The sequence below is a fragment of the Augochlora pura genome, chromosome 4 (assembly GCF_028453695.1).
Source record: "Augochlora pura isolate Apur16 chromosome 4, APUR_v2.2.1, whole genome shotgun sequence".
Classification (NCBI taxonomy): Eukaryota; Metazoa; Arthropoda; class Insecta; order Hymenoptera; family Halictidae; genus Augochlora; species Augochlora pura.
In genome coordinates, this window is record NC_135775.1 from 15973517 (window position 1) to 15997414 (window position 23898).

General features: G+C 28.3%; 3 protein-coding genes across 4 annotated transcripts in view; all 3 read right to left on the reverse strand.

Annotated features, from left to right (window-relative positions):
* Window positions 1–10508, reverse strand: part of LOC144468301 (uncharacterized) — a 31295-nt gene extending 20787 nt beyond the window's left edge. For both annotated transcript variants that reach the window (XR_013493795.1, XM_078177677.1), the window contains exons 1-12: window positions 9924–10508; window positions 8783–8986; window positions 8266–8560; window positions 7816–8162; window positions 7160–7745; window positions 6851–7053; window positions 5371–5514; window positions 5097–5262; window positions 4808–5015; window positions 4508–4731; window positions 3886–4278; window positions 828–3257 (exon numbers count right to left, since the gene is read on the reverse strand). Coding sequence is in view for 1 of the 2 variants with exons in the window: in XM_078177677.1 (XP_078033803.1) it covers window positions 828–3257; window positions 3886–4278; window positions 4508–4731; window positions 4808–5015; window positions 5097–5262; window positions 5371–5514; window positions 6851–7053; window positions 7160–7745; window positions 7816–8162; window positions 8266–8560; window positions 8783–8986; window positions 9924–10021 (5298 nt within the window). In the remaining variant the exon portion in view is untranslated. The remainder of the gene's footprint in view (window positions 1–827; window positions 3258–3885; window positions 4279–4507; window positions 4732–4807; window positions 5016–5096; window positions 5263–5370; window positions 5515–6850; window positions 7054–7159; window positions 7746–7815; window positions 8163–8265; window positions 8561–8782; window positions 8987–9923) is intronic.
* Window positions 10509–11344: 836 nt separating this feature from the next.
* Wdr79 (Telomerase Cajal body protein 1 homolog) lies at window positions 11345–15367 on the reverse strand. Its single transcript, XM_078179153.1, has 4 exons — window positions 13877–15367; window positions 13202–13434; window positions 12880–13113; window positions 11345–12813 (listed from the first exon to the last, which is right to left on the reverse strand). The coding sequence occupies exons 1-4, from the start codon at window positions 14458–14460 to the stop codon at window positions 12593–12595; spliced, it is 1272 nt and encodes a 423-aa protein (XP_078035279.1). The 5' UTR covers window positions 14461–15367; the 3' UTR covers window positions 11345–12592.
* Window positions 15368–16913: 1546 nt separating this feature from the next.
* LOC144468972 (telomerase Cajal body protein 1-like) lies at window positions 16914–17789 on the reverse strand. The gene is made up of 3 exons (XM_078178803.1): window positions 17570–17789; window positions 17341–17481; window positions 16914–17181 (listed from the first exon to the last, which is right to left on the reverse strand). The coding sequence occupies exons 1-3, from the start codon at window positions 17772–17774 to the stop codon at window positions 17063–17065; spliced, it is 465 nt and encodes a 154-aa protein (XP_078034929.1). The 5' UTR covers window positions 17775–17789; the 3' UTR covers window positions 16914–17062.
* Between the last annotated feature and the right edge of the window lie 6109 nt (window positions 17790–23898).

Sequence of the window (23898 nt, forward strand, 5' to 3'; positions counted from 1 at the left end):
TCTCTCTCTCTCTCTTTCTCTTTCTCTCTCTCTCTCTTTCTCTCTCTTTCAAAAACCAATCAATCTTCAAAATGATCTAAATCTCTTTAGAATTTATAGATGATCCTCGACATTATGAAATAAAAATAAATACTACTGTAAATCTATCTCACTGTATTCTGATTTAATTATTCACTAAAACTTTAAATATTAATATATAACAAATTCATATTTTAAGTACTATTAAAATAAAATCTAATGATTCAAAGCATTTTTAAATGTTTAGTTTAACTCATTGTGTAAGAAGATGTGGACCGACTTTATCTACACTCCTATGATCTTAGTAATTTGTATTCCTATCATCGTAATCGGCCTACCTCCTCTTTCTTACACGTTCGTTGAACCAGAACTCACACCAATATTCTATTTCACTTTCTCTCACATATTAAATTTAATATAATCAAACTACAATATTGAATCGCGATAAAGAAAATATTTTACTTCTAATGTTTTTGATTTTGAAATCTTTCCATCATCAAAATGAAATTTCAATAAATTTTCAAATTACTAATAGAGATCAATATTTATGATAACATGAGCTTCTGTCATCGCTAATTAAATGTGTTCAATTATGCTAAATGTTTATCGAAAAGTTAATTATTTAGTAAAGTCTTGTATTACAGAGGAGGTATGAATTAATTTCCACAATACTCCTAATTTGCAGTAGAAGAATAGATGACACATATTTGCATACATAAGAATGCCTGTTTATTACAGCATTTTATCATTTGTACCATTTGCTGTATCGTACAAGAATCTACTAAATTGGTACTGAAAAAGATAAATACCTTATTAGGAGTCAAGCATTCAGGATCTGGTTCTGGTAAAGACTGTCGTTGGCGTTTAAGGATGCTAACACTGGGAGATGCGGTTAACGAAGGTGGATTTGCACTTGACCACTCTAAAATTGGCAATTCCTCTGTTTCAGTAGAAGATTCCACGTTCAGTTTTTCCACTTGAGCATCAGTTTGAACAGATACAGAATCTACTACTTTATCAACTTTCGGGTAAACCTTTTCCCCATCATTTTTCAAATTAGAAAATAATTTTATTGGAGGTGATTGACAAAAGTCGGACGATTTCATATTATTGAAAATCTTTTCTTGTCGACTACTACATGTCGCCGTTAATTTATCGGCTTTCTTTGCTGTTTCATTTTCTGTGTCTTTAATCTTGAGTTTCTTTATTGCAGTTTCATCGTCTATTGTTATAGTGTAACATTCGGATTCCATCTTTGCTTGTTTCGTCACTAACCCTAACATATGTGCTGCACGACCTTGTGGAGCATAAGTTTTAAATTTTAATTGGCGCTTGGTCATATTTTTTGGTGAAGAAAATCCAAGAAGGGATTTAACCACTGATCCCTCGTTAACTTTTTGTACTTCAACTATAACATATTTTCCATTATCATATAAATTGTCAGTGGTTGTAGTCGATATCTTTGGCTTATCGGAATCACTTTCAACGTTTTCCTCAGATTCCTTAACATTATCTTTAGGAACTTCATTATTGTCATTATCACAAGTGTTTGGAACAATGCTTGCCGTCTCTTCATCATCTGAAGTCCTGTGCAATTTTGGCGATCGAGGTATCTCACCAATTTGATTAATTTTGATAAAACACTGTTTCTCACAACACTTCTTTTGCAATTCAGTTATATCCTGCGAGTTTTCGATTATATCTTCTGTATCCTCTTCCGTCTGTGTATGCTGTTCAACCAATGTTATATCTTTAGGTATTATAATACTTTCACCGACAGCAACATCTCTACATTCTACTTCAGTACTACATCCATCGTCCTTAGATTCTATAATATTAGGCGTTATAACTTCATTAGCATTGAGCACTACACCTTCAATGTCTCCTACTGCAGTCTTTGATGTACCTATCTGTAGATTCTCTTTTTCTTTGTTCTCTTCCTTGATCTCTCCTCCTTCGTTTTTATCATCTTTGTTCTCTTCTTCTGGATTCTTTCCTTTGATGTCTTCTTTATTCTCTCCTTCTTTGATTACCACTTCCTCTGGTTTCTTTTCTTCTATAGTCTCGTCTCCTTTATTTTCTAAAATTACGTTTGCATCTTCAGACTTAGTGAATTCATTATTTTTACCTGTTTTTAACTTTGCTTTGGACAATTTATTTCCTTTCTTTATACAGTGGCCTTTATTTAATTCTTTGTCACTATTTTTAGGGTTTTTCTTCACAGATTCAATAGTTTTGTCTCCATTTTTCGATTTAGACATTCTAGTTTCAGGTGATTGTTTTCTAACACCAACTTCTTTAATGTTATCTTCCGGACCCTTGGATCGACGACTGGTCCGAACAGAAGTATCGAATACCATATTTATACGTAATCGCGATATTTCGTTCCTAGTTCGTTGACTCAAATTTACGTCCTCGGTTGTTGCTTCCATATTTGTTGCCATAGTATGGATTTCTGTAAATTTGGGACTATCACGATCAATACTTCTGCAACGTCTACGTGGATTCGTACTTTCACTTTCACTGTCTGAAGTTGCTTTACGTTTAACACCTCTTTTCTCTGTATCAGGCAATTTAATCTTCGAATCACTGCCAAGTTTATTAGCTATACTTTCTTTCTGAATTCTTTTTGTTCTTAAGTTTCTTTCTTTAATTATACCAGTGTCAGACTGTCCTGGTTGGCTGTTAACTTCTTCTATTTTTTGAGAAATACTTGACGTTACAATTGCATTATGTCGATTACGTCGTTTACCACTATCTAACATGGATGGCGATAGGCGTTGGCTGCGGTCTTTATTTATGAAGCATTCTTCTTGCGGAGAAAAATTTGTGCCACCTTCTATATAATTATCACAAGTCTCTGGCATTGTATCTGTTACGATTAAATTTTCGTTGTTTTCTATGATATCTTTCGTGTTTTGTCCAACATGTTCTACCGGCACTGCATCATTTTGAATAGCCGTTTTGTCTACAATCTCGGATTCTATTGTTCTCAATTTATTTTCCTTATTTGCCTCATCATTAATAGTGGTTTTCATTGAAATACTATCTTTTTTTGCTAAAATGTCATTCTTTTTGTCGAACCATTCTTGTAAATTTTGTGTATCTTGTGAAGAAGATTGTGATAAGTCATTATAAAGTGCTGGAATATCATCTCGTTTTCGCTTTAAAGACTCTTTTTGATGGTCGGTTAAACGACTCACATCATATTTTATATCAGTCTTAATGAAAACGTAATCCTAAAATGAATCGTTGAAAATCAAAACCTTTGAAAAGTTTTAGTATTCAATGAAAAATTAGCTAAGTAAAGAACTCAGAAAAGCGAAAGGCATTTAGGTGATTTTTCATAATCCCATCTTCCATTATACATAGTTTTGTTATTTACTAAAACGGTCATATTTATAGATCAGATTACATTGCATAAAGAATGCATAGGATTATAAAATTATTAAAAATGGTGTTATGTAAACAAATGGAGTAGTTTTGCACCTGTGACAACTTATTAACAAAAATTTAAATCTTCACAGTATTGTAATTTGAAAAAATACAGCAAATTGATTCTATACAATATTTGAAATAGTAAAAATAAATTATTAAACAATTTACTAATACATTTTTAAGGTGTAAGCATTCGAATTAAAAGTGACATTATGTGAAACTATACGAAATAACAATACAAAGTTATCCAAAATACTAACAAAAATATTGGAAATTTGAATTTTTTTAAGAAAACAATAGTACTAAGAAATAGTGTAATTGTTTTCCGAGTCTATATGGAAATTTTCAAAAATTAACTGATAATTTCCCTATTTCTGAAATGCAATTGGACATGCATGTTGAATTTTGATATACATATATATAATTTACCTCAGAGTTAGTATCAGATGATGCTTTGTTATCAGTTTTAATAGTTTCTTTCACTATAGCTTTAGGGCTGCCAGAGCGTCTGTTTAAGAAGCTACCAACCATTTTAATTTGGTTTGGTGACTTTTCAGTAGCATCAGCTTTTTTTGTACCTTCTCGTCTACGTGATATTTTGTCTTTACACGTCTCTGATTCTATGTCTTGAAATATTGATTTGGCATTTCCACTTAATACATTCATAAGATCAAACAGTGATACTGCTTGACTCTGTATGCCAAAATTTCGATGATTTAGAGCAAGAATGATAGCTTTCTTGTATGATAAAAGAAGATCATAATCAACTAATTTATTCAGACCTTTGAAAATACTAACAATAGTTTCCCATGTACTTATTATCTGAAAATTAAAAACCGTGTGTTATATATTTAAACATAAGTAAATACAGTAGATTCCGGTCATTTGAGTTACATTAAGACTAATATCCCTTAACCCGATTAAACAAAGAAAACTGGGACTATTCGATTAGGTTCTGTTTTTTGAGCCTTGTTCCAAATATACGACTGTCTCAATTAAACGATGGTTCAAATAAGCGGAAATTACAATATATAAAACATTACATGCATACTTCCTTATTTGTTGCATCTATTTTAGACGAAAGAATCAATTCAATCGCCGGTTTACAAACTTGCAAATATGATATTACTTTTTGAGGATTGTGACCATAAATTGTAATAAGTACTGCAGATAGAGCTTTAAGACTAGCTTCACATTCTGCAACATTTGAATTGGATAAAGAACATCTTATAAGTTCTATAATGAGATGTATAATAGATGGAACTTCTACATTCGCTGAAAAATAAAAATCAAATTAGCTAGAAAACATTCTCCGTTACATGATCATAATATAATATAATTTTCAACTTACCTAACAAAAATTTATAGTTGACAGTACTTAATAAAGTATCTAAACATTTTGTAATTAGACGACAAGATTTTTCATTTTTCACTATACAACACTGCATAGCATTTGCAATGCTTAATAAAATTTCATTAGATTTTACTGTTTCAATGAGATCTGCTCGCATCTCTAATCGTTTATAGAGCTGTTTCCAAACTTTGATCAATTCTTGTATCTATTATAAAGTACATAAATACAAAGGTAAAACATATACTTGTATTTAAATTTATTGAAATTAAAAATACTAAAAACTAACTTGCTTGTTGTCGTCCAAACTTATATACATAAACGGAAATATTACTATTGATTCAACGGTCTTTAAATTGTGTCCTGCAGCATTCCCCTCATTGATTTCTTGTAAATCATCCATATATGTTGTTAACACTTCTGCTAAAGTTCGCCACAATTCAAACACGACGTTCCTAGAAAAGAATAATATAATTATATTTGTAGTAATGTGGTAATAAATGAAATGAAATAGAGGAGATGAATTGAGAGTTATGACATGCATTGTATTTTTAGCAACTTACTCATTTTTCTGTTCAGCACTTAATAGTGTAGATAACTTCTCATATATTTCTTTCAAACATTTCAGTGCATGGGAGTAATACTTGTTTTTCGTTTGAGATTTAATACATTGCATAAACAGATGGCTCAGCACATCATAGCGATTCCTTAACAAAATTAGTTATACTCTTTTTATGCAATTTCACATAACAATACAAATATGTTTATTGTTAATTATTTGAATTATGTTATTTTGTATATGAGTATAATATCAACCATTTAAAGTGTATATTTATTAAAGTGTATATTGTTTAAAAATTACATTCTTAATATTTAAAATAAATTTAATTTGTCTTTTTTATATAAACGAAATATCTCCTCCTACATCTTTATGTACAGGACTTTAATCCTTCTGCTACTTAAAACTGGTATTTTAAATATACAAAAAATTTACTGAGACATTTCAAGTATTATTGAAGGAATAGTGTAAATAATATATATTCCTCGTAAACTACAGGTAAATTTAAAAACTCAGTGAAGTGCAAAAGGTTCAGTGTTTCTGAGGAAATCCGATAGAAAGTCATTTACCCAACTATGAAATCTTGTATAGTATGTGGTAAAGAAATACATCCTACTTTTTGAACATAGACCTGATCTGACCACAATATATCCAATTGATTTTTATAATTCTACTTTGAAAACGGTTTAGCTAGTTAAGTTTGAGCACCCAGACCCGAATATTTTCGTTTATGGTATAATGTCTCCCTGTCCAAAACAATGATTTAATCAATTTTGAATCCGTATTCCCTCTTATAGTATAAAATATTCTAATGAATTGAAAAATACACATTAGATACACATTAACCCTTAGCGGACGACTGGCGAATATATCCGCCCAAGCGTGTTTACCGTTGCGGACGGCTGGCGGATATAGCCGCCCAAAATACTGCGCGCTCAAATACCTGTCGCCCACAGCGACGCTCGCCCGTCGAGCAAAGGGTTAACTTAACTTTACTAAAGAAAAAGAAAGTCCTAATAAAAAATTTAGTTCTGACTTTTGAAAACAATTTGTCTCCATTATGAAGAGTAATATTAGTTTCGAAACTTGAATATCTCCAGATGCAACTAAACTTATTAAATTGCAACTTCTTACTAAAAATGTGCAAATTTTCATCAAAATCGGTAATTGGCATTTGGCCGATGCTTTTTGTTAATTTCTTCACTATATTTTCAGATTATTATTATTAGAAATGCACTACTCCGCAAATATAAATACTTATAATAATGATATAAACAAAAAGCCAAATCGTGTTACAATTAACACAATAGAAATAATTAAGATAACGTGTAAGTTATATCAATTTTGTAAATATGAATAACTTTTCAAAAAATAATTTTTCGTAATACAAGTTTAGAAATAAAATTGGACAGTGCTTGAAACCATTCAAACTTTTGTTTAAAATACTCTACAACTTGTATTATATTTGTAATTGAAATACTTACTTCTTAGCATCATTTAATAATGGAATTTGAACAAGCTTTAATATCAATGTTAATAATAAATCGTCTTCAAAATCGAAATTCTTATTATGATCAACAATTTCAGGTAAGATTGTATCAAAGATTAGATTTTTGATCATTGACTTATCTGTAGCACAATTCGTCAATTCTGTGATAACTAGTATTAAATCTTTATATATTATTTCCTGTAACATAATATTACTATTAAGAGTTTTATTTCAATATGTGTAATTGAATGTTTCAATTAAAAAATACATTGTTAAATATTATTACTTATAAATATCAACCAACCTTTACTTCCATTCTTGATTCCTGTATGTAATTAATTAAGCTTGACCACAATATTTTAGCAATTTGGTGTCTATTTTTCATTTCCGCATCTGTAAGTTCACTAAGAACAAGCCAAGCTTCTGCTATACTATGAATAAAACACTTATAACACTTTTGAAAAAGAGGACCAGGTAGAGAATGAGGCAATCTCTCTTCCAGAACTGGTGAAAATACTGCATTATTTTCTTGTCTTGAAACCAGAAGTTGGCATAAAGCATCTACAGCAACGATTTTAGTCTTATAAAATCTTTTTCCTGGTGATGCCACTATTTCAAATTTTGAAGATATTAATGGTGTATCTCCAAGAGGTCCAAAACAAAAATTTAAAAATTGTGTGATTACTGGATTGACAAAATCAGAAATATCCTTATAAAGTTTGATAATCACATGCCACCAAACTTCTAATTTTGTTAATGCTATCAATTCACTTTTACTATTTTTAGCATTTAATGGAACACACAACAACTTTATTCTTCTAGCAGTGGCGAGTTCATGTGGATCCAATGCAAAATTATCCACCAGTAATTTCCACGAAAGAAATGCTTGTCTGAAACATGTAATACCATAACATTGATTTCTGAAAAGAATATTACTTTTTTCAGAATTGTTATGTATACCTGCGTAGAACTGTGTCTGTAGATTTAAATCCTTTTTCTTCGACACTCAGTAAATTATTTATTAAACCAGCACCACGATGAAGATCCACACCAAGAAATTGAATACTAACATTCCACTGTGCAGCCCAATCTAGTTCACATGCAGACACTAAAAGTAACATGCGCTTGCAGTACATAGATTGCAATGCTGATTTATACTGAGTCCACACTTCTGGTAAATTTGTACGAACATATGATGTTATGTCTGTAGCAAGAGATTGTTCCAAAAGTGTTAAAGCATAACCTCGTTGCCTTTTATGACCCATATAAGCTAATAGCATTACTTTGTCAAACAATAATGAATGAAACTGAAACAATAAAAATCTCTTTATTGTTTTGATTTTTAACTTCATAAATCAGATAAGATTTATTGAAATATATATTCCTTTATTTCAAATATTAATTGTGTACCCTTTGAACATTTGTGTCTGATGTTACTGCAGCAACTTTATATAACCTCCGTAACAAAATCATGGAATAATTAATTGTTTCTTCTTCTAATCTTTGGTCATCTGATAACTGTTTGTTTTCAGCTTCTGTCAAGGCTTGAAGATTATCTGTGCATGCATTTGGTGCTATCCATGGCATTGTATTAGGTTGTACTGTACTCATACAACTCTTTAAAAAGTTCAAAGTATGTGTATCATAAGCAACTGTTGATATAGCACTGTCCTCAACTATTTCCAATAACTTAAGAAGTTTTAATCTGAAATTATATAAAAATGTTATGAATAAAATTACAACATTATTTTACGATTTCATTAACTAATTAAATACGTAATTCAACCATATTAATATCTAAATATTAAAAATCCCATAATAAACACCATAAACTCATTGTAAACTCTTATACATATTAGGAGAAATTCCATACATGTCACATATATTTATAGTATAATTAATTAATATATCATTTCATTTAACAAACCTGGTTTTTGGACATAAATGTGACATAATTTCAAACAAATTTAAAGAATGATCTTTAAAGTCTCGTATAATAACATTTAATGTTTCATATGCTTCATTTTGTATATTATTGTTTCCATTTGCGAATACATCAATGACTAATTTATATAGTTCTTTGTATTGTTCTTCCTTAATAGCTTTTGTTTGTTCCAATTTTTTGCTGTTGCTAAAATGAAAATTGGGTATAACATACGTTTAAAAATTTACATGTTATTAAAATTTAATAAAATACTTTCCCATAAAATTTTATATAAAATAGTAGTATTGTAAATATGAAAGTACAAAGTAAGAGTATGATTAAGGGTATTATCAGTGAAAATAATTTTAAAAAGTTGTATTTAACACCAATTTTAATTATAAAAAGATTAGCATTTTAGTTATTACTTAATGGTGAATCACTTTTTAAGATTCATGTCATAAATTATAATATTAATTTATTTCTTTGATATTAGTTAGATACACATTACATAAAATGTTTTTAATGACTATGTTTTCAAGACACTACAAATCTATGATTTTTGTTTATTAATATTTTCAATGTTGATATCTTCAAATTTATGTTTCACATATAACACAGAAGTGTTATATCATTAAGATAGAAACATATTTCCTATAAATGTAAAGTATGAGGTAATTTATAAAAATTTTAATGAAACACCATTTTTTCGTTTATTCTACATCCTACCATTGCGATGGTAATGCAAAACTGTTTTTACCTCTTATAATTCATCAATATACATGATATTTATATAGCAATTACATTGACAAATTACATTATAATGTAAAGGTATAATTAATAGCATGAGTAAAAAAATGTAACAGTGGTACACTAGATTGTAATCTGTTATGATACAAAGTATTGAATTACTCTATCTCAATACTTAATTAACACAAGATTTAATGGATTTAATAGTGGAGTTAAATTGTTTATTTAACTGCATTCGGCATCGTTGCAAAACAATAAAGAATAAAGAGTGTAAACGAACAGAAACTTCTTGTATGTTTTTCAGTTAACGCTTAATATACAAAATAATATTCATAAACATGTACTATATAAACAACACCGATATAAAGACTTAACAATAAAAAGTGATCAAACTTACCTACGAATATAGGTTAAAGCTTCGCGTTTATCCTTAATATTACTACTTTCCCGCAGCATTTTCAGCATACGTGGAAAAACAGGACTATTAGAAGCCATTCTAGAAAATTGAGTTGCACAAGATATTAAAGTAACAATATTTCACTCATCTCATCACAGATCTTCCTGTAAGGTCATTTGCACAAATCATGAAATTATTACAATGTCCCCTGTACTTTCACTAAACAGTTCACAGATCCAGATGAAGTCGCTCACTAAATCCGCTCGTGTCTATTTTGCAAACACTTAACTTCACAAAATGTTATTATCTTGTTTAAACTGCCGAAAGTAAAAAATTATAATAATCACTTTAAAGTAGAATGCATTACGTTCACAATACATAGGTATTAGCACGCACTATGTACGATTTTAGACCTGTCTTCTGTTCTTTAACTTTCCCTTCTTTTACTTCCTTTTCTTCCCGCCTTTTCGTTATTATTTCGAAGATTCACAATGCAACGAACAAAATACCGTTTGTTTTTGAAAATTTATGGAAGCAGAAATATGTACATACATACAATCACACAAAACAGCTAACGCTTCAGACTCCCGGTGAGTTTGCAAAGTAAGCATATACCTTCAGATTCCGTTTTCAACAAATTTATTTATACGTATTGACAACACAATACGTATTGACATAGCAAAATAATGAATTTACTTCAAAGAACACGGTTAGTTATCACTTTATTTGCATTCTTTAAAAACAGCCTCTTTACATGGATAAAACAACGAAGTCTTACAAATAAATATAGGAAAAAGTATGCTATAATTTGTGCGCCAAAATACAATATAGACATCCCCGCCATACATTTACGGTTTGCAGGGCGTGCATACGCTATTTGATGCTACTTAAATGCCGATGCGTGCTGTATCATTTCTGAAAAGAGTAACGTAAGTATAGAGGGTTGAACATAGTAGGAAATTAATTTAATTTAAAATGCTAGATTAAATAAGTCTAATAGTTTTTATTTACTTAATATAATTTAAATTAATTTATTTGAATTACTTTTTATTTCTGAAACATAAATTACAGTCAGGAAACGATATAGTTAACAATGAAAAAATGAATATAAATACAGTAAGAGGAACAAGATACTTTACTTATAAAATCAATAAAATAAATATGAAAATAGCAACATTATAATTCAGCACACATTGATCAGGAATACAAAAAGTATTGTATAGGCAATATTAATATTGTATCAAATGTTTTATTACATTATGCTTATATTTATTCTTTTAGCCTTATAATAAAAATTTCTTGAAATGTAATAATTTAATAAATCTATATATCAAAACTGGCCATCTTCTCTATATCTCCTTACAACAATAAATCTTAAATATTAAATGTTATTTTATGTTTGAGTTAAATAATAATTAGTATTGGAATATAAACCATATGTATAGATAGAGTACAGGAGTATTTTTATTTAAAATTCAAATACATATTTAGTCCTCATATAACATAAATAAATTCAACATTTTGAAGTTTAGATGTGTTGATGATTTCAGGTACAGAAGTTCTTTAATGCTATTGTAATTCAAAGCACAGAATGGTGCAATTATAGTAAATGAAATATCTACATATTATACTATATTATGATTTAGTATATAATTAAAAATTAATAGGAACAGGAATTAGCACGGCTAACGCTTCACAGATTCGGCGAGTTTGCAATTTATGCATACATACTAATACAGTAATAAATTTAGTTAAAAAACATAGTTATCAGTTATTTGTATTCTTCAAAGCCTCTTTTCATAAGTAATATAACGAAGTTTTACAAATAAACGTAGGAAAAAAACTATACTATAATTTATGCGCCATAATAACAATGTAGACAACCTTGCCATATGCCCACGCGAAGCGTAGCGTACATGCGATATTTAATGCTACTTAATACTAGTTGAATGCTAAGGTATGGTGTATTGTTTCTCAACTAGTTGCGTAACTATACAGGGATGTAGTGTAAAGTTAACTTAATTTGAAATGCACAATTGAATAATTCTAATAATTTGTATTTACTTAACTTAATTTAAAATAATTTATTATAATAATTTTTGATGTATGAAACATATAAAATACGGTCGGGAAACAATACGATTAATAATTCAAAAATGGATATGTAATAAGCGCAACATAATATATTACTTATAAAATTATTAAAACATGTAAATAGTAAAACCATAATTCAGCACACATCAACGACGAGTTATAATAATAATAATAATAATAATAATAATAATAATAATAATAATAATAATATAAAACAATGAAATAGTTATAATATAAAATATAAAATAATAAAATAGTTAGAATATAAAATAATAGTAGCACAAAATAATAAAATCTCATCACAGTAAAAGGTATTAAATATTGAATATTAAATATTATTTTAAGTTTGACATATATATATTAATTAGTATTGTCATTTAAATAAGATATATATGTGAGGTTAAAGGGCATTTTTCATTTAAATTTCAAATACATATTTCATTCTTATGAAATATATATAAATTCAACATTCTGCAGTTTGGATGTGTTGATAACTTCAGGTGCAGAAATTCTCTAACATTATTGTGCTTTAAACCACAGAATGCTGCAATTATGCATGAATGAACTATAAAGGATTATAAAGTTGGAGACCATAATCTAACACTGTTATCTCTCCGTTTTCTGTCACGACCAAATAATCTTTGTCCTGTACTAGTAGCAAGTATTGGTAAATTACTATGTAAACTTACTCCATTTATACAATCATTAGACAATTTTATTTTATGTGTTAAATCAAGATCTGTGTCACTTGTACCTTCTGACAACTCCCAAATGGCAATATTTCCATCTGTGCCGCCTATAATAAATAAATATACTACTTGTAATAAATAACAATTTGAAAGGAAATTATTTACACACATACCTGAAATTAATTGTTTGCCATCACGTGTAACATTGAAGTATATTCTCTGATTTGTATCAGCTTGGCGTCCTTGGAAAGAGTGAAGTACAGTACCAGTATTACGAAGATCCCAGCATAAAAATTCATTACTACGTCTAACAGCCGAAAATAATTTTGTTCCGCAAGGACTAAATTCAATTTGAGTTACACCACTTTCAGTTTTAAAAGAACATAGTGGTCCGCCTTTATAGAAACCTAAAGGTTAACAGATGTAAATAAACAATGTGTTATAATGTATTGATAATTTAGTTTTAATGTTTTAGAATTTATTTGTAGTACTTACCAATGGATTTAGAATATGTACCAAATGCAACTAGTCCAGGCATGATTGGATTCTCTCTAATGCAGGAAACTAATCCAACGACGTTTGGAAAATCTCTTTTAAATTGAATAGTATCAATTTGGCGACCTGGACGTTCCATATTAAAAATTCTTAAACCATTTTTGAAACCAGCCCATATTTCTTTTGCTGAATCAATAAACTGCATACTAATTGAAGCTTCTACTTCATCCACTCTAATATAATAAAACAATGCACACAATGATATCTTTTGTTAGCTCTTAAGCAATTTTTATATTTAAATTTATTTTTATGATGTAATAGACTAAAATATTTTTCCGGACAAAGATATTTGATAAATTAAAATTTATATATAGTACTTGGAACATTAATCACAAATAGCTCACTAGAACAAATTTTAAATTATAACTTAAAAAGCTAAATTACAAATTAAAATAATCTTATATCTGCAATTATTTTTCAATGCAGCAGCTATAAAAAATATTGAAAACTATGTGTACATATCATGAAATTTTATAAATATTTTTATAAGAAACATTTACAGTATTATAATTTATAATGTAGGCTGTAGTTGCATTTTACACACTATCATAGCATAGCTATTACTTTGAAATTATAATTCAATAAATAGTGACTAAAATAATTTGTTCTACTCACTGATTATAAGCCCTATATGTTGCTCTCAATTCACCATTAAAAGCATCCCATAAGTGTATCGGACTTTCTTTACTAGTACTCAAAAAACAACAAGTGGCCGGTTCCCAAGAATTCATATAAGGATACCAACAAGTATCATATATAATTCCTCCTTCTTTTATATTTAATACTGCTTTGAAATTGGTAGACTCCAAATTTGAGGGAATCTTTTCAGAATAAAATTCATGTGGTAGTTCAAATATTCGGTTTCGAAAATCCTCTGATGATACTAATAAACATGTTCCATCAGGTGACCACTGACAACCTTTTGTAAAATTTTCACAAGATTCAGTTGGTTTGTAGTCTTCTATAGCTTCACATAGTGGTTTCAGTGGAATATCCCATTTATAACAAACACTATTAACATGTTGTAGAAAATCCTTTGTTCCACAATATTGCGGTACTTCTTCTTTTGCATCAACATCGCTGTCTTTAGAAATTTGTAAACTTTGATTAGTATTTTGTCTTTGTGATTCTTCTACATTATGTTCTTCGAACTTTTCATTCAATGTTGTTTCACAGTTTTCCTGCAGCATTTTCAACATATATGGAAAGACACGAATATTAGGAACAATTCTAGAGTATTGAGTGACAATAATTCATTCATTTCATCACAGATCTTTCTGTAAGATCTTTTGCAAAAATCACAAAATTACTATAATGTTCCATATACTTTCACTAAACCTTTACCAGATCAAGATGAAATTGTTCATCATGTCTGCTGCTATTTTACATACACTTAACATTACAATATGTTATTATCTCGTTTAAACTACTAAAAGCAAGAAATTGTTATAATTTCTTTAAAATATTAGAATGCATTCCATTCACACACATGGTATAAGCACGCACTACATACGACTTTAGATTTGTCTCCTGTTCTTTAACTCTTTTTCCTTCCCGCCTTTTCGTTGTTAATTTAAAGATTCACAAAGCGAAGAACAAAATTTCAGTTGTTTTTTATCATTGCTAGTAGCAGAAATATGTACAGAAAACACAACACCTAAAACATTATGCTTCCGGCGACTTTGCAAAGTGTGCATCTTCAGATTCCGTTTTCAACAAATTTATTTGTATATACATATTAACATTACTACAATAATAAATTGACTTCAAAAAAACATAATTAGTTATCAGTTATGTGTATTTATTAAAAACTGCCACTTTCCACGTGTAACGTAACAAACTCTCACAAAGAAATATAGGCAAAAACTATACTATAATTTGTGCGCCAAAATTCAATGTAGACAACAATGCTATATGTTCACGACATGCTGGGCGTGTGTACGCTATTTGGTTAAGTGGGACTATAATATATACCTATACATATCTTTAAACTTTTTAATTGTCGTTTTGAGACATTCTCTAGAATTATGCCATTAAAATTAATTTAAAATTAATTGGACAATCGTAACATGTGGTACATGGAATTTAAAAATATTTTTATCTTTGTAACTTAATTTTTTCGTTAAAGTGTATTGCTATCATACATTTTTGTAAGTCTTTGAATTTATTTTTTTTACATTTCACAGACCTAAAGAAAGTAAAATTAGATTTTTTCTATTCTATTAGTCGTGAGTATTACAATAATGTATTAGCAAAAAGTGTGTTGGAAGAACAATATATTCTACAATTGGTTTGGAAGAATAGAAAACGTTTCCCGAATGTAACTAAGTACTCTTCATCAACAGATATACACATTTAATAATAATCTTTACTTCGACTTCGCAGTCATGAAACTTAACTTAATTCACAATACATACATATATCCTTAACATACTTATTCCATCTCTCTCAACTGTTTTTTACTTTACGCTACAATACCTACCTTTTATTATCTATTCAAATGTGAACTATTAAATTATTAACTTTCTAACTATACTGTCTAATTCTTAAATATTAACTTCAAATTTGCTCCTCTGGATTTTCATATTCGCTAAAATTCATATATGTAAATATAAAATACAATATATTAAAGGGATGTTTTAAAATAAATTATTTTCATTTTCTATTTCATTGCATGTTTCTTTCTTAGTTTTAGATACTATATTTATTTTATAGATAGATAGATCTATAGATACTATAGATATTTTAGATACTATATTTTATAGAGACTGAAATAAAAACATTCAGGTATTGTCGTTATTTGAAAAAATATATAAAAATGTTATAGGTAAAACTTGTACTATTTAACGAAGTAACAATGTAGCAAAAAAATATACATTTTTTCACAATAAATTTTTGGCATTTTAGTATCACGACTTATAAAATGGAAAAAACTCTAAATTATTAATCTACGTACTTATAAAGTGAAGAAACGCGGATTCAAAGAGTTTCAAATATCTATTATAGTAATATACCTCAACGAAGGAAAGGGGATTGCTACAATACAAAATAAAAATTCAAATTCAATGTGCCATGACTTCCTGATGTTTGTTCAATTTAGTTTTTATATAGGTTATTTTTTCAGTTCATAGCACAATTCTGGGAGTGCTCCAAAAATGTCAGGGAAAAATTTTTCAGAAAGTATAACTAAAATCTATCTTATACATGATGCTACTTAAAGCTAATGTAAATAATACTAATAATTTTTATTTCCATGATTTAATTTAAAATAATTTATTTTACTAATTTTTTATTTATGAAACATAAATTAAAATTAGAAAACGATACAGATAACAATACAAAAATAAATTAATAATAAATAGAACAAAACATTTTACTTATAAAATTAATAAAATATGAATATAGCAAAACCATAATTTAGAACACAACGTCTAGGAGCATTGATTATAAAAATAATAACTTCGCTGAAATGGAATAATCTAACAATACTATGCAACAAAACTGTCCATGTTACTTTTGTCTTATCACAATAATAAATGTTAAATGATAAGTATTAAACGTAATTATATTATCTAATTAAATATTAATTAGTTTCTGAATATAAACAATATATATACATAAGGTACAATACCAGTTTTCATTTAAAGTTGAAATACATGTATAACTGGTATGAAATTCAACATTTTGTAGTTTAGATGTGGTGATAATTTCTGGTGCAGAAGTTCTCCAATGCTATTGTACATGAAACCGCAGAATGGTGCAATTACAGTGAATGGAACGTCAATTATATAACAGAATGAACTATGAACTTACTACATTTATACAATCATTAGACGTTTTTATTTTATGTGTTAAATTAAGATTTGTGTCACTTGCACTTTCTGATAATTCCCAAATGGCAATGTTTCCATCTGTGCCACCTGTAATGAACAAATAGTCTCCCCTTAATAAATAACGATTGGCAAGTTAATTATTTACGGAAGTAACTGAAATTAATTGATTGCCGTCAAGTATAACAATAAAGTGAGTGCTCCGACTTGTATTAGCTTGGCGTCCTTAGAAAGAGCGAAGTACACTACCAGTATTACGAAGATCCCAGCATAGAAATTCATTACCACATGAAACTGCTGAAAATAATTTGGTTCCACAAGGACTAAATTCAATTTGAGTTACACCACTTCCAGTTTTAAGAGAACATAGCGGTCCGTTTTTATAAAAACCTGAATATTAAAAGAAATAAAAAAATAATGTGTGAAAATATATTGATTATTTATTATGAATGTTTCCCAATTTAATTGTGGTACTTACCAATATGTTTAGCATATGTATCAAAAGCAACTAATCCAGACATAACTGGAATTTCTTTATTGCAGGAAACTAGGCCAGTAGTTTTCAGAAAATCTGGGTTCAAGTGAATAGTAGTAATTTGGGGACCTGGACATTTCATATTAAAAATTCTTAAAGCATTTTTGAAACTAGTCCATATTTCTGTTGCAGAATCAATAAGCTGCATACTAATTGCGGCTTCTATTGCATCCGCTCTAGCATAATAAAATAATACACATAAATATATCTTTTGTTTGCTCCTAAATAATTTTTATATTTAAATATAATTTTCTAATCTCATAAGATAAAATATTTCCCATAGATAAAAATAATTAATTCAAATTTGCATGTATTTATCAGTGTAAATATCAGAAATAGTTTGATATAAAATTATTTAACCTTATAAAGGTTTTCTTGGAATATAAAATGTTACATTGAAACCATTATAAAAATTGTGTACAATTTCTTTAAAACATGTTATATCTAAAGATTTCAAATTACAGTATAAATAATGAATTAAATCTTTTTACATCTGCAATTATTATTCAACGCTGCAGTTATAAAAAGTATTTAAAACAATGTGTAAATATTAAGCAATTTTATAAATATTTCTATACAATATATTTACAGTATAATTATTTATCACAATAGTTTTTTAATTGAGTATTGCAAACTATCATAGCATAGCTGTAATTATGGTGTTGAAATTCAATAAATAGTATTTAAAATAATTCATGCTACTAACTATCCTGTAACCCTTATATGTTACTCTTAATTCCCCATAGAAAGCATTCCATAAGTGTATAGGGCTATCACTACTAGTATTCAAAAAACAACATGTTCCTAAGAATTCATGTAAGGATGCCAACAAGTATCATATATAGTTCCCCCTTTCTTTATGTTTAGTACTGCTGTGATATTGGTAGATTCCAAATTTGACAGATCCTTCTGAGAAATAAATTCATTTGGTAGTTCATATATTCGGTTTCGAAAATCCTCTGATGATACTAATAAACATTTTCCATCAGGTGATCACTGACAACCTTTTGTAAAATTTTCACAGGATTCAGTTGGTTTGTAGCCTTAAATGTCTTCACATAATAGTTTCAGTGGATTATACCATTTATAGCAAACACTATTAACATATTGTAGGAGATTCCTTATCCTACAATATTGTGATACTTCTTTTGTATTAACATTGCTACTTTCTTGAATTTGTACATTTTGATTACTATTTTCTTCTTGTAATTCTTCAACTTCAAGTTCTTCCGCCTTTTCGTTCAAAATTATTTCGCCTATTACCTTCTGCAGATAATAACTCATTATACCGCAAAAAATATGTATTTAAAGGTATTTTATCCATGCTGATTTATATTTTCAAACTTACCATGGTTCAATCAGTGGTTTCTGGTATATTTTCTATTGTTCAAGAATTTCTCATGATTATCTTAAGGTAATGACCTCTATCAATTGTCGTGCAATACGAGTTGTTTTCCTAAATATTATTCTTTTACTATATCGACACGCCAACGTATTTTTCTAGTATTATATTAAATTTTAAGATTATTTACAATCATATTACTGCTAAAACGTAATAGTTTAGATTGTCGAATACACAAGAAATAACTTAAACATTTAATTATTCTATTGGTTTTATTGCTTAAAATCGTGTTATACATTTAGAAATGTAATATAAAATATATTTCAATAATGGATAAACGAAAGAAAACATATTTTCTTTGCTCTGATTCACTAACGATTCATTTCTACGATAAGATCCACTGCAAATTGGATGTGCAATAAAATGATGGGGATGTGTTTGCCAGTTTAGCGAGTAAGTTAAGCACGTAGCAATTGGTGTCACTACTCTATTTCAATTATTTATTGTTACGTATTATGTTTTTGTACAATTAGATTATAATAAAACTTATATTAATTTTTATATTGTTTATCATATGTGATAGCGGAATGTTTCATTTTAAATTTCAAATAGGAAATTAGTTTCCATTTATCTAATGTACATTTTAAATTGATATAACCTTGGAAATAGTTTATTTTCATCTGATAAAAATCTGATAAAAGTCATAAGTCTGATTTGCAATATAAATTGTATGTTCAAATTCTCTCGGAGTAGTCAGATTTTGTACTGTTATAATTATGTTGAAAATGTAATTGTAGTTTTAATATCTCCTTCATTGTTAATCATGTACTATTTGAGATTAGAAAATTTATAAAATTTGATAAAATAATGTGTATGATTATTATTAAATTTTTGATATCTTTAATATCACTAATTTTTGCATTTTGATGTAAGGTTAATAGAAAGGTATAACAAATTTAGGCCCCACAAGTTCGTTTTTCTAAAAATCATAATTTTCGTAAATATAGATTGTAATATATGTATATTACATATTTTAATATGTATTTTTTGTGGTTTTAAGTATAAAAAATTAACTATTCAGAAAATATTGACGTAAAATAGACTAGCGAAATTAAAGTCACCGCAAAGAAATTATAAACTTTATAAAAAAAATAGTAAACAATCCTTTACTTGAGATTAGTGTAAAAACCGATTTCGATACAATTTTTTCAGCATGTATACAAGTTACATAATGTTAACTATGATGTAAAAAAATTATTTTTTAATTCTTTTAACATTTCAATCAATATTTGAAAATTACTTTTTGACCATTTTCTAGTACATTAATTCTTATAACATTGACGTTCTCACATTACGTTTCCAAGGGTGTACGAATACTTTTGATATTGATTGCATGTTTGTAACATTTGTTATTCTCAACTGTTGACCTGTGATATATAAACTTTTCATGTGAAATCATGGTTCATTTAGACGAATTTATTCCGAAAAGTTCACATTTTCAATGTTAAACTAGTACAGTGTATCATGGATTTCCTATTACATTATCGTACATAACATGGACTAAATATTAAAAATTTTAAAGAAATAATTATTTCATCTTCTTGTAAAATATTTGCACAATATAAATAGTGATGTTACATTATAACGTATCTTTTATAAATATTATTTTTCATATTATAATATATATGGTGAACAGATAATAAAATCTAGAATATAATTATAGCGTATATGTTTATATTAAAAGCTAAGTTATTATTATTTACCATCTAAAATCACAAATTATGACAATAATATTTATGTTACATAATGCAACCAAGATTCCTTTTTCTACCTATATTTATAATTAATTACGACAGTTTGGTTTCCACATTCTCCTGTATACATTATGCATTCGTAATCTGCCGATGGATAAAAAATCGATGGAGCAAAATTGAGTTTGTACCTTTTAAAATGTCTAACTTTTTTCAAACTAAACTAAATTATTTTAATTTTCTTTAAATGTTAGAGAGGCTAGTTTACTGTACCTAGAATGGCAAAAAAAATAAAATTCCATTTCTTAATTTTTTTGATCGAAATTTCAGAGGAAAATTTAAAAATTACAGATTACAAAAATCGTAGTTTTTTTTATCAAAAATAAGCAATTTTTACATCTTTCAATTGGCGTAGCGCGACTAGAGAAGAACATGATTTTTTATTTTCTTTTGTCATTTCAAATAATAGTAAAATTAAAACAAAAGTATTTCAGTCATTGTCTAGTAGACTATAACAGCTATCAGCAAAAAAATTCAAGTCGTTAAGTCCAGTTCCAAAAACGTTATAGCGTTTTAAAGGCTAATGGCTTAGATTTTTTCCTCGCTGTATATTTATGCTTCTACATCGGCAGTAAAGTAAGAGATCGTGGTTGAACTGACCTCCCATTCTAAACCGTAAAATCTACCTAGCGAATTTTGGGTACAATACCTTCACTAACATCTGCATCTGGTGGCCCTGTCGTGGATAATCCCTGTGAACTGGCTTTCCTTGCGAATAAAGAAGTATGTATTACTTATATCAGCGTTCAGAATTAACCAGTTCGCAAAATAAGGATCGCGAAGACTATGCTTCCCGGTTCCTCGCGCGTCTGGTTCATCAAAGGTCGTCTAAATGCTACAACACATTCGTATACACACCACTCACTTATACGCATAAAGCAACAGGACACGCGTGTGAGATACTGCATACTGAAAGGGCGACCACGGAAAGGGAGACACGAGATGGGTGTTAGGAGGCGTGTAACCCTTGCAATTTTCGTGTTGCATGCTGGTTAATTTCGAGCCCTGTTTTATGATTTGAAAATACATTTATAGTAACGAGGAAAAAGAAATTGAGTAAACGTTTCGAACCCGTATCCTTAAGTATGGGGCTGAACGGGTCCTGACCGCACATAAATATGTCCACATGATTTATATTCTACACACAATGGATATAATCATATAATATTTCTCAAACAATTTTAATATTAAAGATTTGCCCATATTTTTTTACCGTAGTGTCACATACGTATTATATGTGCTTAAAAATGAATGAATGTTTAATCATTTCCTCTTCGCTGTTCTATTTTAATATTGATAAGAGCGAGCACTCATGCAACAATATTAATTAAATAATACCGCATGCTTTTGTGCTATTTTCTTATTATGCGAATGTCAAAACGTTAATACGTATATAAATAAAAAGATAGTAGTCATCAACATATTTATAATTTCGAATAATTTTTATTGTAAATAATAGCACTAGTAGTATCGTTCTTTTTAGTGTTTTATCTACTTATATAATTAATTTTGTAATAGCGTGAGTTAGTATAAATATTAAAGGTGTGTGAGAATCCGTGAATACCGAAACCCGATGCTCGGGATGGAACAAGGAGACCTGTACCGCATCGAGGCAGGAACCCGAGAATATTAGGATTTCCAAAAATCTGTTTTCAACAACTGGAAATATCGTTGCATTCGAGAGAACCAAGCTATTATATATTAACACAGTTATAGAAATTAGTTACTTTAACCCGAGAATTTAAAATCAGATTATATACATCTTACTTTTGTGGTATAGTAATTTCGTTTAATGTTATAAGTTATTATGTTAAATAAAATAGACAATTTTGCAAAGTCAACTTCAACAACAAAAGTGAAAATATCTAAACCTGTGACCGTACTCAAGACAAGAAGACATGTTCTCGAATCCCAGCATTTTAAGAAATTCCGGACACTTTCGAGAAACCTGAGAGTTCCGATCCGTCGTCGCACACCTCTAATAAATAATATATAAACAATACTGATTGTAAAATGTTCTCTAAAATGAAGATACACAGTTGTGCTTTAACATTCCTTAACGGATGCGTTTTGTGCTTTTTTCGCTTAATCCAGGTAAACTTCTCCGGTACCTGCCCCCACTACTTCTTGAATTACTATGCACTGTGCCCTTTTTCTTTGTATTGTTACTGTTAAGCCTCTCGTAGGTAACCAACGCCTTGACAGACCTTTCGAGTACAACTGATTCTGGTAAACGAAATTCTTACAAGTATAATGAAAATAATAAGAAATATTTTAAATTATGTCGTTTACCTGATTAAAATAATCTAGTCTCTATTTTATTCAATTTATTTTTATAAATATGGAAGTTGCATGAAACATTTTTGCTGATAATATAATATTTAGGTTTCATTGATGAATATTAATTATTATAATAATATTAAATATAATTAAAGTAATATTAAGCACTAAAGTTGATAAACTATTATTATTCATATTAACTCACCGGAAGGTTTTAAATTTTAGAGCATGATTTAATAATAATACATTAACATCGTACATAAATAATTATATCCAAATGTCGTTTAAGATTAATATTCGAATTATTACAACAATATTGAATTTGCTTTTTTGTACATTTATAATTTTTCCATGATTTGTATATAGGCATTACCTATAATATGTCGTGTGATTTGCAAGATTTAAATTTAAAAAATACATACACAATTTATAGAAATGCATAAAGTAAATGATCTATAAATTAGTGGACATTTATATTAATTATCCTACACGAAATACAGTTTTTTATTTCATTTTGTACATTTAGATCAAAATTTATGATTCCTTTTGTATACATACTTAGCACCTAATATTATACCTGTTGGTTTTATTTATTTAATAGAAAAATAAAAGGAAGATTAATTATAACTAAACATTATACTATATTTATTGCACAGTAGTTATTTTTTTATTATAATTTTATGTGAAATATAGTTCCGTATATTAACGATTTAGATGATTAATTATTATAAATACACATGCTTATTCATTTTATTACATATTTTTAATTATTCTGCTATAGTAATAAAATAGTTAAATTCTTTGATACATCAGTACCATGTTTTTGCAAAAGTAATGTA